General features: G+C 49.8%; 1 protein-coding gene across 1 annotated transcript in view; it reads right to left on the bottom strand.

The window, feature by feature from the left end:
• Positions 1-664: 664 nt before the first annotated feature.
• The window catches only part of GDPD5 (glycerophosphodiester phosphodiesterase domain containing 5), a 56,960-nt gene continuing 41,159 nt past the window's right edge, over positions 665-16,465 (bottom strand). The window contains exons 8-15 of the mRNA XM_007940928.1: positions 11,776-11,858; positions 10,478-10,628; positions 9,753-9,971; positions 8,100-8,257; positions 7,654-7,801; positions 6,080-6,162; positions 3,165-3,277; positions 665-813 (exon numbers count right to left, since the gene is read on the bottom strand). Of these exons, the coding sequence (XP_007939119.1) occupies positions 665-813; positions 3,165-3,277; positions 6,080-6,162; positions 7,654-7,801; positions 8,100-8,257; positions 9,753-9,971; positions 10,478-10,628; positions 11,776-11,858 (1,104 nt within the window). The remainder of the gene's footprint in view (positions 814-3,164; positions 3,278-6,079; positions 6,163-7,653; positions 7,802-8,099; positions 8,258-9,752; positions 9,972-10,477; positions 10,629-11,775; positions 11,859-16,465) is intronic.

Below are 16,465 nucleotides of genomic sequence, written 5' to 3'. Positions count from 1 at the left end.
TTCCAGGCGCCAGGGGCTTGCTCTTCTGTCTATCTCCGGCTGCTCCTGGGGGACAGGGCTCAGGCCCTCTTTTGGGGCGGGACCAGCACTGTGGGAGGCTGGCCAGAGATGGGGCAGTCTCCACCACTGCAGCAGGCTTCCTCCTGGGCCGGACCTCCTTGTGCTTTGAGATTGATGTGAAGAGCAGAGGGACTGGTGGCAGAGGCCCAGCCCCAGGCCCTTGAGGCAGGTTAAGAACGGATAAGTCAGTACCCTCACAGCACAGATAGGAGCACAGACACATGTGGGCACACCTGGCATCCATAACCTGTGCTGCCACAGGGGGTGCTGTGAAGGGGCATAGCATGGCCCAGTGACCCATGAAGGCTTATAGGTCAGGATGCCAGGGAAGGCCTCAGGAGGAGGACCAGGCCCCAAGCCCCATACTTCCAGGAGCCCCAGGCCTGCAGGGGTGTCTGAGAGGCTGGAGTCTTAGCCCAGTTGGGCCTTGGGGACAAAGGGAGCCTCCTCCAAGAGAGACCATGGCTGACCAGGGGTTGGAGATGACAAGGAGGCTGTGGAGCCAGCTCCCAGAGCACTCCAAGTACAGACATACTTCTGTCAGCCCTCCCAGGCTCCCCCAGTTTCTACTTTTATGTACAGGCTGGGACAGGCAGGTCTTCAGCTAATGCCCACTCCTGTCTGTGAGGGTCTTGGCATGGCTGCTGCCCCCTCGGCGGTCCATAGGAGTGGTGGTGGTGTTGGCATAAGTGTCATAACTGTTGTCTGAACATACGGAGAGCTCATCGGAGACCTCCACACCATCGCTGATCTCTGTTGGGCCAGAGGGAGACAGAATGTGAATAGGGGCAAGGGAGAAGTCAGTGAAGATGGGGTGGGGTGGTGGGCTACAAAACTCCTACTCAGGCACTTGGAGAAACAGAGCCATTGGGTTCCAGTTTGGTACCAAGCCTTGCATTGAAATCCCTCCTTGGTCTCTGCTCAACCCTCTGGCCTCTCCCCAGTCCACTCTTCCCTGGAGCTACACCTGCATCCACAGGAAACCGTCTGCACCCTTTAAAGCTTTGCACCCATGTGTTCACTCTCCTCGGGAGACCACCTTCTCTGCTGTAAGTGATGTCCCCATCAATACCTTCTTTTCTTAAAATCTAAATCTTAAATTCTTTTTAATTCTGTTATTTCAGCCTCCTTAAAGCCTCCCTTGAGACTTCCAAGTCAGGATGGAGCCTTCTCATGGCCACCCTGCCTCTTTTTGCCTAGTCTTGACCACTTTCTGTATAGTTACTATCTGTGGGTCCTTCAGTGCCAGCACAGCACTGGGCACACAGCAGAGGCTTGGCAGAAGCGTACTGAGTAGGGCCAATCCTACGTTGAGGGGACCCAGGAAACCTTCATGGGTGGCTGAAGAAGACCTGAGGGTCTTTGGAAAAGACCTCTCAACCTAGGGTATGGGGGGGTGAGGACTGTGGCTGAACCCTCAGGCACTGCCAGGAGAGGTGTGGGGGAGAGGGAGGGTCTGGTCTAGACTCCCATTCATTCTATCTGCCTGTTCCGACTTCTCTGTGATAGACACAATGCAGGATCCTGGGGACCCAGATGCCATGGACCGGCCCCTTCTTCCATGAGCTCTCCAATGTGCCCAGAGCTATGTAAGAGAGGCTCAGAGGGCTGTGGGACAGCTAGGGAGGTGCTCCAACCCAGCCTGGGATCCAAGAAACTGCCAGGAGGACTTTTGAGGTAGGGTAGGAAGAATATAAATGCCCCAGTATGTAAGAATCTCCTAAGCACCTAGAACTTTCCTGGCAGATATCTGTTGAATGAATGAGTGGATGTTCACACAATCCTTGGAACCAGCCCTGCTCAAAATCAGTGTCACACCAGCTGGACCCTCATTAATTCATCCAATGTTCACCAAGCAACCACTCCAGGCCAAACAGTGCCCTGTGAGGTGGGTGTTAGATTTCTGGGAAGAGTCTGACACTGAGAGAGGTTAGACAGCATGCTCAGGTTCACACAGCTAATCGGGGATAGAGCTGGGATTTGATCCAGGTGCATGTGGCTCCTAAATCTCTCTGGAAATGCTCTTCCTCCCTATTCTCCTGGCCACACCTTACACCTGAATTATTGTTTGTTTTATTTGTCTTCAACTCCCCCCTCTATTCCACCCTCCACCCTGCTATCAAAGTACTCAAAGACAAATCTGCCCACCATCCTTCTCTGCTGTTAGAAAAAGTCCAAGCCCCTGATCCGGACACCCAAGACCTGCCTCTCCCAGCAACGTCTTGGGGTGAGCCAACGGGAGGCCTCCCCTTAGGCCATATGGAATGCTCTTGATGTCCAGGCAAGCAATGCTCCCTTACCACCTCTGAATACATGCTGTTGCCAATTGGAATGCCCTCCCTTCTCTCTCCTTGCCCAACCCTCACCTCAAACCCACAACCCAGGTACTTCCCATCCATTTCTCTACATTTCAACTATGTTACCTCCTTACAAGCTCTGGTGACACAACGGTTAACTGAAAGGTTGGTGGTTCAAACCCACCCACTAGCTCTGTGTGAGAAAGATCTGGTATTCTGCTTTCTAAAAGATTATAGCCTAGAAAATTCTCTGGGGCACTTCTACTCTGTGACATCAGGTCACGATGTGTTGAAATTTGACAGGACAGAACCCAATAACAACAACTTCCTTATAAAGTGGACCCCTAAATCTCCCTCTTTGTTCCAGGGAACCCTGACAACTCATTCCTCTTCTGTATTCCAGCCTGACCTAGCACCTCTGTTGAGCTCTGGTGTGACACCCAATTTTCCATGTATTTGTTTATGTATCTGGCTCCTCCATCAGACTGGGAATGTCAGCAACAAGCAGAGGTGAAATCATTGGCTGTGAGAACCTTGTATGAAGTAGGCTAAAGGAGAGTGGGCCTTCAGTATAAATCCCTCCCACCACTCCACTTCTGCAGGTCACCCCTGCCCATTGACCATGGTGGTGACATGGACCCACATGATCTAGAGTTGATTAGTGCATGTGGAGGTGTGGGTTTCTTTGTGTGTGTGTGTGGTTGGGTGAGTATATATGCATGTGCTGTGTGTGGGACTGTGTGTTCACATGTGTGTGCAGAGACTTGAACCCAGTGCCTGGGTCTACCTGCTTGTGGGGCTGCACACCTGAGAAGATGAGCTTCTCCTTCATGATGCTGACATCCCGGCTGGTCCGGCGCACAGCAGCGCTCAGCATAATCTGTTCAGGGTTGTAGCTCCTTATGCCACCCAAGCGCCACCTGCAGAGATGTCCCCTTGGGCATCAGATTCCTTTTCACCCCTCCCCTGGAGCAGCGATCTCGCCCACTTCCAGACTCTCTGGATATGACCTGAGAGACCAGCAGGACTCTTGTCCCACTGTCCAGATGGGGAAACAGAGGCCCAGAGAGGGATAGAGCTGGGGCTTGAATTGGAGTCTACTGAGTCTCAGCCAGGGCTCTCTTACCTCTACAACCCTAAAACAGCCTTCACCCAGGAAAATGGTCTGAGGTTGGTTAGTTCTCTTTTCAGTGGCCCCAGTTACCCATTTGGCTCACAGTGGGAGCTTGGCAGATACGACTCTGATGACCTGCCCTGAGGTACACACCAACCTCAGAGAGTCCCAGCTGAATCCAGCTCAACCATTGTGACCAGGGTGAACAAAGCCAGAGGGGAAACCTCAGAGAGGAAATGAAGGAAAGCAGGGACGTGAAGGGAGATGGCAAGGTGGGGAGCTTTGCTCAGAACTGGTCTGCACAGGTTCATGAAGCAAGGGTGTTAGAATGCCTTAGTGTGGGGGCCATCTGCTCCTCTGTTCCAACAACCTGGGAAGAGTGAGGCATTAGTCCTTCTGATGGCTGAGGCAGGGCAAGGTGGGGGTACACAGGGCATGCAGGGACCAGGCATCATGCCCAGCCTAGGGACTGTTTTGCTGTAGTTGTTCCTCTGGATGAGCCCCAAATCCCTGGTCCTGGCTTTAGATCTTCCCTGGGATCTAGACAGATGGACTCACTGGACCCCCAGCCTTACCCCCACTAAGAGGAGAGGGTGGTCAGCTCAGCAATAAGGATCCAAGCCCCCAGGGAACTGAATCCTGCTCGAGTGGGTGGAGGGAGCCAAGATTCCACTAGGAATCAACTGTGAGTTTCAATGGGGTCAACACAGCAGAAATGGACAGACAGATGGAAAGACAGATAGCTAAACAGAGCAGACGGGGGGAAAGCAAGAGGCAGAGAAGAAGGCAGCTGAGTTCTGACCATGCTGGTTGCCCTGCAAGTCCTTGAGGGCAGCGGTTGGGTCTTTTGTATTTACTGCCACATCCTCAGCACCCATCTCAACACCCACTATGCCACAGATGCCAGGTAATTATGTGTTGAGTGACTGAATGGAAGCATGAGATCCACAGGGAAGCAGTCTTCCTGCCTTGTCTCCCAGGGCACCCTCCTCCATCAGGCATCTCCTGACCCCCTGAAGACAATGGCATCACCTTGGCTTTATCTTAAGCATGTTTATACCAGCATGCCTGTCATGGCACCTGTGATCCTGCCAGTGTTCCTCCCCCACCAGACTGTGGGCTCCATGGGGCAGGTTGGGCTCCTTGCTTCAGGTCTAGGACCAGGATAATCCAGACCATTGAGTGTCTGCTGCCAAAGTGAGCAAGGGAGCGAGTGCCAGGGAAATGCTCCATTACTGGCTCAGTCTCATGACCAGGAATCACATAGTTCTTCTTCCTAGAAGCTAATTAGTGAAGCCAGCTGACCCAGGAGGGCCTAACACATTTGATCAAGGGATCCCTAAGACCTAGGACTCATCCTGGAAACAAACATTAATGCCCAGAAAGAAAATATCAGGCCTCTACAGCCAGGCACATCCAAGACAGGCAGCTCAGCCACTGAGGTCATCTCCACGGGTCCCTGGGAGTACATGAGTGCTAACCTACAGAGAAAGGCAGACTTAGACCAAATGGAACAGGGAGGTGGAGGGGATGAAAGTCAGACAGAAAATGACAAAGAGACAGATCGAGAGATCGGAATGACAGAGAAAGATAAAACAGAGAGTGGGTGATGGGAGTGACAACCCCAGAGAGGGAAAAGCCAGAAAAGGGGAAAAGCTTGGCAGGATTTGCACTGGGAAGATATGGAAGGCCCCTGAGGGTGTCAGACTGGGGAGGGGGCTGCCCAGGCAGAGTCCTCTACCCCAGAGGGAGACACACAGGTGCCAAGAGGCCAGGGGAGCACCTTGTTAAGGAAGGGCTGATTCCTACCTGCAGAAGCCTTGATGAGGATGGAGGGCAGAGCAATAAACACAACAAGATGGGGGGAGCAGAGGGAGAAGCAGGGTGGGGAGAGGGCTTCAGGCAAGGAGAGGGGTCTGGGACCTAGGCATAGGGCATGGTGCCAGCAGGTTTCCAGATGGAACTGGAGAAGGGAGAAAGCAAGGAAAAGGGAGAAAGAGGAAAAGGAGGAGGAAGACCACACCAGAATTACCTGATCAAGTGATAGCTGTGAATGCCAGAGTGCAGCAGAGAGAGGGGGTGGGTGGGGAGAGAGAGGAGGGACATGCACCGGATCAGAGCAGTATGGGACAGAGAGAGAATGTCAGTCAAGAATAAAACACCAGCCCCTGGGAACCCTTGGTTTGTGGCTGGGTCGGGGCCCACTTGGCCCTACACCCTCCCCTGGGCCAGCCACACCCCCCACAACAACCACCTTCCCAGGTGTGGTTCTAAGGGCTGGGAGCTCTGTGGCACGGAAGGGCAAGTGCTAGGGGAAGCTAAGGCTCTGGCTCATAGATGATAAAGCAGGCCCAGAAGAGCGCAACTTGCCAAAGGCCACATAGCAAACCACACAGAGTCTGGCTCTGGGCTCCCATTGGCTTCTGTCTGGGGAAGATGGGTTGGGGCCACTGGGAGTCCTTCCTTCTCCCCTGAGCAAGGGCATTTATTTGGTCAGGCCTCTGGCCCAGGGGTCAGGGTTCACGACTGGGTTCACCCAGCTGGTGTGGGGAGACGGGCCTGCTGTGGGGTGGGGAATGGCCATAAAAGGTGGCCAGAGCCTACTCACTTCTGAAACACGAAGATGCCAACGATGAGGGTGAAGGAGATCAGGTCAGCGGTGACCCACATGAGACAGTACTCGTCCGGGGGCTGTGGATAGATGGCCCATGGCTAGGCACTGGTCATGGCTGGTGCCAACCAAGACTCCAAACTACAGGCCCGTGGGCAGATGAACTCCACAGGTCCATCAGGAGGGGCAAGGATGACCTTGAAGGGGCTGGGGACTTGCAACTGTATTTTGTGGGAGCAGGCTCCGGGCACAGAGTATGGGCTGGGGTGTGGGTTTGCGTTTCTGGGTATTTGCAGAGAGTGGGCTTAGAGCTGTGTGTCTGGGGTAGAGGGCTGTGTGTGTATGTGTGTGTGCATGCTCAGGATAAAAGAGATCTGTGTGGTGCACAGGGAGTTCCTGGGCGGTGCAAATGGTTAACATGCTTGGATACTAACCCAAAGGTTGGAAGTCGAGTCTATGCAGAGATGCCTTGGAAGAAAGGCCTGGTGACCTACTCCCAAAATATCAGCCATTGAAACCTCTATGGAGCACAGTTCTACTGTGGTACATATGAGGTCACCATGAGTCGGAGTCAAAGTGACAACGATTTTTTTTAGTGTTCAGGGTAGAGGTGTGTGTTAAGCCTGGAGGGTTTGTATGCTTAAGAGGGTTCAAAGCTATAGCTGAATAATGAAAGACAAATACCTGGAAGTGAGGGTGTGACATGACTAGCAGGTGACCAGGTGTGTGTAGGAATAAGTGAACCTATGGACAGATGGACAGCATCTGTGTGGGTGTGAGGGAAAGAGTGTCACTGAGCACAGACTGTAGGGTGTGGACCATGGGGCCTGTCCCTCTAGGGGACTATAGAGAGGGGATAGAGGGAAAAGCTCCTAGTAATAGCCAGTCTTCCCCAAGCCCATCAGTGGCAGAGCTGGGACTGGAACCCAGGCATATCTGCAGGTGCTCTGTCAACAATTAGAAAATGGCTTTCTTCGCTGTATTCTCTGGGCAGATTTTAATGTTCCCTATTCTTGTTCTGGAGTCCCTGGGTGGTACAAACAAGTTAACAGGCTCAGCTGCTAAATGGAAAGGTTGGAGGTTCAAGTCCACTCTGAGGCTCCTTGAAAGAAAGGCCTGGTGACCTACTTCTGAAAACTTAGCCATTGAAAATCCTATGGAGCACAGCTCTACTGTGAAACACATGAGGTCACCATAACTTGATGGCAGTTGGTTATTCCTGATCTGTTGTGAACCTCTTTTTCTAATTCCCTCCCTTCCTTTAAAGTAAAACAAAAAAACAACCAAAACAACAAAAATCCCAAATGGTTCTTTATTTCTCTAGGGTCCTTCAGTGATGGTCCTCTCCCTGTGGGTCAGGCCCAGGCCCCCTGCCTCCCAGCATCTTAGTGCAGGCTCCAAAGGCCATAAATCGCACACCCCCCTCACAGGCCTCAAGCAAGGTCTGTGCCTCCCAGAGACCCTACCAGAGAAGGCCTAGGTGTAGACCCTGCCAAGTGGTTGGGGCAGTCCATCAGAAGCTCTCTGCCACCACCCCAAGGTGCCCTCTGCCTCTAATAAGCTCTACTCACCATGATCCATATGGGAGAAGGCACCTGGGATAGGGTGTGGGCATTGTCAGAGGTCACCGATGGGACCCCAGCACACCACAGCAGGGAGAAGAGCCACCGATCGTTGACAGTGTAGAGATTCACACTCAGGTTCCAGGATGCGTAGTCCCTGGGGTAGGAGTTGGGGCAGAAGCTGGTTGGCCCTGGACTACAGCTGCCTTCAGGGCCACAGGGGAAGCCTGTCAAATATGTCTCTTTCACAACTTCAAAGAAGGAATCTCCATCCCCACAAGTCTAAGCCAGAGATAGCCCCAGGTCTCCTTGACTGTAGTTAATGCCCTTGACCTTTCACCTTTGAACTAGTATACCCACGTCCCCTGAGTGTCCAGCCCCATGTGTATTGGGATGAGAATAGGGGAGACTCAGTTCTGCCCTCCTGTGGGAGAGCCTCAGTGGGGTGCAGGCACCTGAGCTCCTGGTGGGACACCTGAGTGTATCGCAGGTTCAGCCACTGGATGTGGCCCCGCCATAGACTGGCTGATGCTTCCTTGGAGCCTGATGTCTGCTGGAAGCCGGGAGCCACCTTCCGTACCAGGGGCCTCTGGCTGCTGGGCAGCCACATAACCTGCAAGCAGGAGAGGGGCAGCCTCAGATTTCTCTTCTGTGAAATGAGGATAAGGGTACCTACACCTTGTAGAAGAAGCCTTGATGGCACAGTCGTTAAGCACTTGGCTGCTAATCAGAAGGTCAGTAGTTTGAACCCACCATGGGAGAAAAACCTGGTGATCTGCTCCTGTAAAGATTACAGCCTAGGAAACCCTATGGGGCAGTTTTAATCTGCCCTATGTTGTTACATGCCGTCAAGTCGGCCCCGACTCATAGCGACCGCTCCTTGGGTTTCCGAGGCAGTATTCACTACGGAAGTAGGATTGCCCAACCTTCCTTCCGAGGAGTGGCTGGTGGGTTTGAACCGCCAGCCTTCTGGTTAACAGTCAAGTGTCTTACGCACTATGCTACCAGAGCTCCTAAATCTGCCCTATGTTGTTGTTGTTGTTGTTATGTGCTGTCGAGTCGGCCCTGACTCATAGCGACCCCTCCTTGGGTTTCCGAGGTAGTATCACTACGGAAGTAGGATTGCCCAATCTGCCCTATAGGGTCTCTGAAATGGAACTGACTGGATATTACGCAACACTACCACCTCCCAGAGCAACTGTAAGGGTCAGAAGAGGAGAGAGTTAGCCCATAAGGAAGCTTCAGTGTAACCATCATTGTTATGGGATTAGTTCATCCCAGCCAGGGCTGAATTGCCTCATAACAATTCAGGAAGCTTCTAGATCCCTGTCAAGACAAGATTTATAAGATCTTGGATAGAGTGGGAGACCAATGTGGAATAAAATTCAAAATAATAAAAATGACTAGGTTTGCTGGTCTGATTGAGACCCCCGAGACTACGGCTCCTAGCTACCCTTCAGGTATGGAATTGAACTTATTCCTGCGGCTTCCAGCCAAACAACAGACAGACATATAGGGTGAACATTTAAATCAGGTAGATAAACTCCTTAGAATAATCAGTCATGGGAGAAAGGAAGGGCAGTATTTGCACAGGGAGATAGCTCAGGGGGCAGGAATGCATAGGAAAGAAAGACACAGAGAAAAGGTAGCTACAGGGAGAAAGTGGGAAGAGAGCTGCTACATTGTAGGGAATTGCAGTCAATGTCATGAAACAAAATGTGTATGAACTGCTGTATGGAAAATGAATTTGCTCTATAAACTTTCCCTCAAATCACAATGAATTTTTTTTAAAGACAATTTATAACTCAAATATCAATTACTCTGCATGTAGCCACCAGCCTGTAGTATGTTGTCAGAAATGGGTGTAGAATTCCTCTGATCCAACCCTATTACACCATGATGATGTGGGCAACGTGTCACTGAAGTAACTGGGGAACCTGCTCCTGTCCTTTTTATATTTTAAAGAACTTTCGTGTTCCCCTCTGGTCCCCATGATGACCCTGTCAGGGAGGCAAGGGGCATGATATCTCATTATACAAATGCAAAAACTGAGATCTGCGGAGGAGACATGGTGGGTTTATGCTGGAGTGGGCTGGGACAAGCCTCACCTGGTGCTGTGGGAAGCCAGAGTGCAGCACAGCCTCCAGTGTGATGTTGAGGAAGCTGGCACGATAGGGGTGCTCCTGTGGCGGGTCACGCAGGTTGAGCAGCAGTGAGGTGTTGCCTTTGGCCAGCTCCAGGAGCTCTGCCAGGCTGCAAATGGACTGGTTCTGGGCCTCCCTATGGTCAGCAGGTGACAGGGAGCCAGCTGTCCAGAAGGGGTCAGTCTGGTGGAGATATGGGCACACGCAGCTGTGTCATCAGCTCTTTGGGACCCCATGTGCCCTCCGAGAAGCCCACTGTGGACAGCCCTGGCAGCCAGTGTGTGCATCAGGTAAATTAATAGCCATGGTCCTGGATGGGGGCTCTAGAAGGCCTCTACCCCACCCTCTTCTTACAAAAGGAATTTCTCCTTTCAGGGACATTTCTCCTTCAGTAGCCTTTCAGACCAGAGTACCAACCTCCCTCTAGTTTTATAAAATTAATTCTTTTAACCATTAATGGTTATCATCATTATCATTGTCTTTTTCTGGTTAGGGAGATGGATGGACCCAGAACAAGCAGAGAAACCATGAGAGGGGGGGCTGCAGTGTCAGGCGGCCCAGGGAAGCCACTAACAAGCTTGGTTGTGTGGCAGAAAAGTTTTTGGAATGAGGGCCGCCCCTGCCCCTCTCACTCCTGAGGTCCCCATCCCATGCTCCCATGCGTAGGACTGGGACCAGGGCAGCCTGACCTTCAGGAACCACTGGCCAGCGTTGAGCCTCTGTAGGATGGTCCAGTTGAGCATGGAGGCGGGCCTGCTAGCGAGCTCAGGAAGCTCCTCTTCCACGTTGGTGGTGCGCCGCAGGGTGGTATCGTGCAGCAGGAAGGGCACACCATCCAGGCTGCAGAGAAGGGGCCCTCAAATGATCCCCACCTGCCGCCCTCCCACTCCTGTCCACCCACCTACACTGACCAGCCATGGGACCAGGGCAGGTCTTTGTTCCCTGTCTGCACAGGGAGGACAGTGGGCTGGCTGCCTCTTTAGGAGAATCAGGTGGAGGTAGGGGCTGTTGATGAGGGAGGGCTGAAGAAAGACTGGGCCAATCTCTTAGCAACCTTGGAACCTAGGTTCCAAGCAACCTAGGTTCTAGCAAACTCATTTGATAGTGGAGAAACTGAGGCTGGGAGAGGGGAAGTACCTAGTTCAAGGCCCACGGCCAATTAAGTGGTAAACTTCCCTTGGAACTAAGTCCATCTGACACCACAATGAGAATGGTGCAAATGTATGCCCCTTTGGGCAATCCTACCCTTCACTCCCATCATCCTCATTTATCCTACTAGGGCTGTCAATTGCCTGTACAAAGCCATGGGTGAAACAGTAAAAGGCACCTGATCCTCTTGCTCAAGGTATTTTATCACCACCTGCTAGAAAGCTGTGTTAAATACACAATTCTATGATGTCTTCACCTGGAAGAAGTGTCCTTGCATATGGGTACCCTTGTTCAGTACACAACCTGCACCAGCTTGTGTATACCAAATATAACTATATTTGGTAGCCCTGTCCTTCTCTTCTTCCCAAAGGTTATGAGATTGGTGTGGATTCTTCCTTTCCCTTTATACTTTTACACACTTGTATATCTACCTGTAGAAATGCATATATCACTGGTCTCTTTTTAATATAATTGACATCACAGTGAATGCATTCCTCTGCAACAGAATGTATTCTATCCAACAAAATGATATGCCATCATGCTGAGCCATACAGATCCAGTTTCCCTTCAAGTGGATCTATGGCTGGGTTCCAGTCCTCACCTCACCCCTGCTCGAACCAGTGTGTCTGTTCTGTTCTCCATTGTATATTTTGAGGTTTGGAACAACATTTATTTGCATTAACAGCTGTGCTGCTAAAGCCAGGTGTCTGCACTGCCATTAAAAATTCAAGCCCCACTCCCGTTTCTGAGATTCTGGGATGCAGAGGTTCCACTAGAAGAGACCCAGATGTGGTAGGAGGGAGGGAAGAAGGTGCTGTCTTCCCTCCCTGACACTTACCTGATGGTGACGTCAGCCTGAAGCCCGTACAGCTTCTGCTCTATGGCCTTCTGGAAGGACATTAGTGTGTGCTCTGGGGCCAGCTGGAGAGGAAGGAGGGTGAGAGGAAGAATTGAGATTCAGGTGAATAACTGAACATACCCCTCCCCAACTGATGTAAAGTATTCCATGTTGGGAAGTCCTGGTTCTAATTCTGGTTCCTCTACACAGTAGCTGTGTGATGCTGGGCACTCCACTATGAAGCTGTTTCCTCATCTATTAAATCATGCCTTCTGCATGAGTTTTTTTTGTTTTGTTTTGTTTTGTTTTTGCAGGAGGTGGTGGTTTGTATTGATATGCCTCAATGCCTGACATAGAGCTGCACTTAATAAATAGTACCTATGGTCACTATTGCGTACCTATGTTTTATTGACTATACAAAGGCATTCAACTATGTGGATCATAACAAATTATGGGTAACATTTCAAAGAATGGGAATTCCAGAACACTTATGAGGAACCTGTACACAGACCAAGAGGCAGTCATTCAAACAAAATAAGGGGATACTGCATGGTTTAAAATCAGGAAATGTGTATGTCAGGGTTGTATTCTTTCACCACACTTACTCAATCTGTATGCTGAGGAAATAAACTGAGAAGCTGGACTATATGAAGAAGAATGAGGCACCAGGATTGGAGCAAGACTCATTAACAACCTGTAATATGCAGATGATACAACCTTGCTTGCTGAAAGTGAAAAGCACTTGAAGCACTTACTGATGAAGATCAAAGACTACAGTCTTCAGTATAGATCATAATTCGACATAAAGAAAACAAAAGTCCTTACAACTGGACCAATAAACAATATCATGATAAACAGAGAAAATACTGAAGTTGTCAAGGATTTCATTTCACTTGGATACACAATCAATGTCCATGGAAGCAGCAGTCAAGAAATCAAATGACATACTGCTTTGGGTAATTCTGCTATAATAGATCTCTTTAAAGTGTTAAAAAGCAAAGATGTCACTTTGAGGACTAAGGTGCACCTGACCCAAGTCATGGTATTTTCAAGCTTTCTGGTTAGCAGTCAAATGCCTTAGGCACTACACCACCAGAGCTCCTTCACAGGCAGGCAAAAGCTGGACAATGAATAAGGAAGGTTGAAGAAGAATTGATGCATTTGAATCATGGTGTTGGTGAAAGATGCTTAAAATACCATGGACTATCAGAAGAATGAACAAATCTGTCTTGGAAGAAGTACAGCCAGAATGGTCATTAGAAGCAAGAATGGTGAGACTTTGTCTCATGTACTTTGGACGTGTTATCAGGAGGGATCAGTGCCTAGAGAAGGACATCATGTTGGTAAAGTAGAGGGTCAGCAAAAAGAAGACCCTCAATGAGATGGATTGACATAGTGGCTGCAACAATGGGCTCAAGTATAGCAACAATTGTGAGACTAGTGCAGGACTGGGTGGTGCTTCATTCTGTCGTACAAAGGGTCGTTATGAGTTGGAACTGATTTGACGGCACCTAACAACAACAGTATGGTTATATTATCATCATTGTATTCCAGGCACTGAGCTGGAAATTAGAGGTGTTTTTTTTCTTATAGTTCTCTGTGGCTCCATGGCAGTCTTGGTGCTAGGCTGAATGCTAAGTCCCCTCCTGATTATACCCTGAGTCAAGTCCACATGAGGTTTCTGGAGGGAGGGAAGAAGGTAGGTGAGATTGTAGAGTTTCAGTGGGGTCATCAGTTTTCTCATCTATACAAACATGACCATACCCTCTCCCTCCCTGGACTTACATGGATTAAAAGACCGTAGCACACTGCCTGATAAACACTAACCAACCCATGGCCATGCAGTTGATTCCAATTTGTAGAGAGCAAGCCTGTAGGACAGAGTAGAACTGGGGTTTCTAAGGCTGTAAATCTTTATGGAAACAGACTGCCTCATCTTCCTCCCAAGGTGCAGCTGGTAAGTCGCCATCAGCCTTTTGGTTAGCAGCAGAATGCTTTGATGACTGTACCACTAGAGCTACTGATAAACACTAAGTGCTTAATAAATTACAAGTGTTAACCCCATAGCATACAAATCTGAAGATCCTACTTCTTGTCCTGACTCTGCAATTAACTAGCTCGTAGCCTTGGGTGTATCTCTTTCTCCTATGGATCCTAGTTTTCTCATTTTCCCCTTGGGGTATGGACTCACTGTCCTCTGAGGGCCCTTCTAGTTGGGAGAGTTAAGGTTCCAAGTCTCCTTCCCCAGTTCTGAAGACCCTGTCATACTCTTGGCTGCCACTGGGAGTCAGTACTAAACCAAGGATTGGGCTAGGACTAGGCAAGGGGCAACAAGAACCAAGAGATGCCTGCCAGTGAAGAGATGGGATGAAAAGTGGTCCCATGGCAGATCTAGCTCCTACCCAGGGCATGCTCATTCCCGTCTTCTCTCCCTCTGGCCATATGCTCCCCATGTTCTCCCATATGAAACACACTCTCCTCCTCTGCAAGGTGGGGAATGAATGGCAAGGGCTTCAAAACTGACTGAGAAGTCATCAATTCCACTTCCCATTGATCTTGGACAATCACCTCACCTTCCAGAGCTTCAGTTTCTTTAGCTACAAAATGGGCTGTTAATCAACCTCACGGGTGAGAATAGATGTCAGAGACCCTAGCCCTAAGCCTGGTGCCAGTAGGATCTCTATAATGTGAGTTCTTTTCTCCCTCTTTTCCTAGAGCACAGCAGCCTTAGGGATGTGGTACTTGGGTCTTCCCAAGTGCGAGACCACTCCAAGGCAGACAAGGGCCAGAGGCACACGGGAGAGGTATGGACTCAGTGCCACCCATCTGCCTCTCCTCTAAATGTCCTGTGGCCAGGTCTCCCCCAGTGACCACTCCAAAGGTGCTGACACTCCCTCCCACACAGGCTGGGACTCAGAGGATGGACTATGGGTAGACATGAGAAAGATCAACAACAGGGCTTTGAGGACTCTCCAAGGGCAGAAGTGCTTGGGAAGGGGAGAATCTCTTTTCTGGGGGATTTTACACACAGTTAAGGACTCCATGGGTTAGGTGCTGGCCTCCTGGGGCAGAGGCATTGAAATTCAGCCCTCCCAGGTCACCCTCAGGCCTCAGGGCTCCAGGAGGGTCCTAAGAAGCATCTGGGGATTCTGGCATAAATTCTTAATCCTTAAGTCAGGACTGAGCCCAAGCAGAGCACTGGTGTCGTGTGTGTGTGTGTGTGTGTGTGTGTGTGTGTGTGTGGTGGTTACAAACTTGGGTGGGCAGGACAACATCATAATTTAGAGTCCCCACTTTGGAGCTGACCAAATATTCAAGTACCACATACCCATGCAGATAGGCTCATACATGGAACCCTTCTCCAAGACAGGGATTACACTTGAGTTTACTGCACATAGAGATGCGGACACAGGGTCAGACCCTCCACAGGCAATCATCTGAGGACACCAATACACGTCATACACAGTGACACACAGAGGAGATGTGTCAGATGACCATGCCAACCCCTCAAACACCCACGCTGACACCACCATGAGGATGTAATCAGCCAGACGCATGATGTGGGCAATTCTACAGGACAAATGACTCAATGTCTTCAACAAAAAAACAGCATGACAAAAAAGGAAGGGGAAATTGTCCCAGAGCAAAACATACATGGGAGACAGTCAACCAGATGCATGCACTGTGTGGACTGTGCTTGGACCCTGATTTTTAACAACTGAACTTTGTTTGAGATGATAAAATGAAAAAAACTGAACAAGGATTTAATATTAGATAATATTAAGGAATTATTGCTGATTTTGCAGGGTATCATAATAGCATTGTGGTTATATATTTTTCAAAAAGTTCTTTTTGTGTTAGAGATACATCTGGATATATGTGTGGGTATAATGATAGGACAGCTGGGATTTTCTTTAAAATACAGAAGTTTTTTTTTTTTTTAAAAGGAGTGGAACAGATGAGGCAAGAATGACAAATGTTGACAAATGTTGAGCTTGTATTGGATTCATTATATTGTTTGTCACTATATGATTCATCACATGATTCTTCCTACTTCTGTGTCTGTTGAATTTTTTCTAGTAAAAGAATAATCCAACCTAGGGCCACCTCACTCCTTCCCCTCTTCTCCCCTCCTCTCCTGCCTCAACATAATCCCTCTTGCCCCTGGCCTCTACACAGGTGAGATGGATAATCTGGGTCAGGGAAAGAAGAGGATTGATGATCTCAGTGCCTTGAGAAGATCCCCTCCTCCCTGGCCCCAAGCTCAGGCCCTGCTGCCCTGGGACAGTTGTGCTCCTAACTTATCCTCCCAGTAGTCAGTGATGTGGGTGTCACTAGCTCCCAGAGGAACATAGGCAGCATGTGGCAAAACTAGACCCCAAAACCTCTGGGTCCAAAGCCATGGCTTTTCCAGCTCACTGTCTCTATGAGGTGCTGGGCCCAGCATGAGGTTTGGTGGGAGGGGACCGAGGTCCAGTTCAGTGGCACAGGTCTCTGAATTATCTAGAAAATGGGCACCACAACACCTACCACATGAGGGGTGAGGTGGTTCTCCACCCTGTCAGACTCAACATTTCCTTTTAAAATGGTTACTCTGTAAGGCTCCTTTTATGAAAAATGCAGTGTAACGCTCAATCATTGTGACACACACACACACACACACACACAAACAAAAACCCTCAAAGTCCCA

Source organism: Orycteropus afer, unplaced genomic scaffold, assembly GCF_000298275.1.
Source record: "Orycteropus afer afer isolate SDZICR_OR568_19922 unplaced genomic scaffold, OryAfe1.0 scaffold00074, whole genome shotgun sequence".
In the NCBI taxonomy this organism is placed as follows: Eukaryota; Metazoa; Chordata; class Mammalia; order Tubulidentata; family Orycteropodidae; genus Orycteropus; species Orycteropus afer.
The sequence above is the reverse complement of the archived record's forward strand: the minus strand, read 5'-3'. Positions and strand labels throughout refer to the sequence as shown.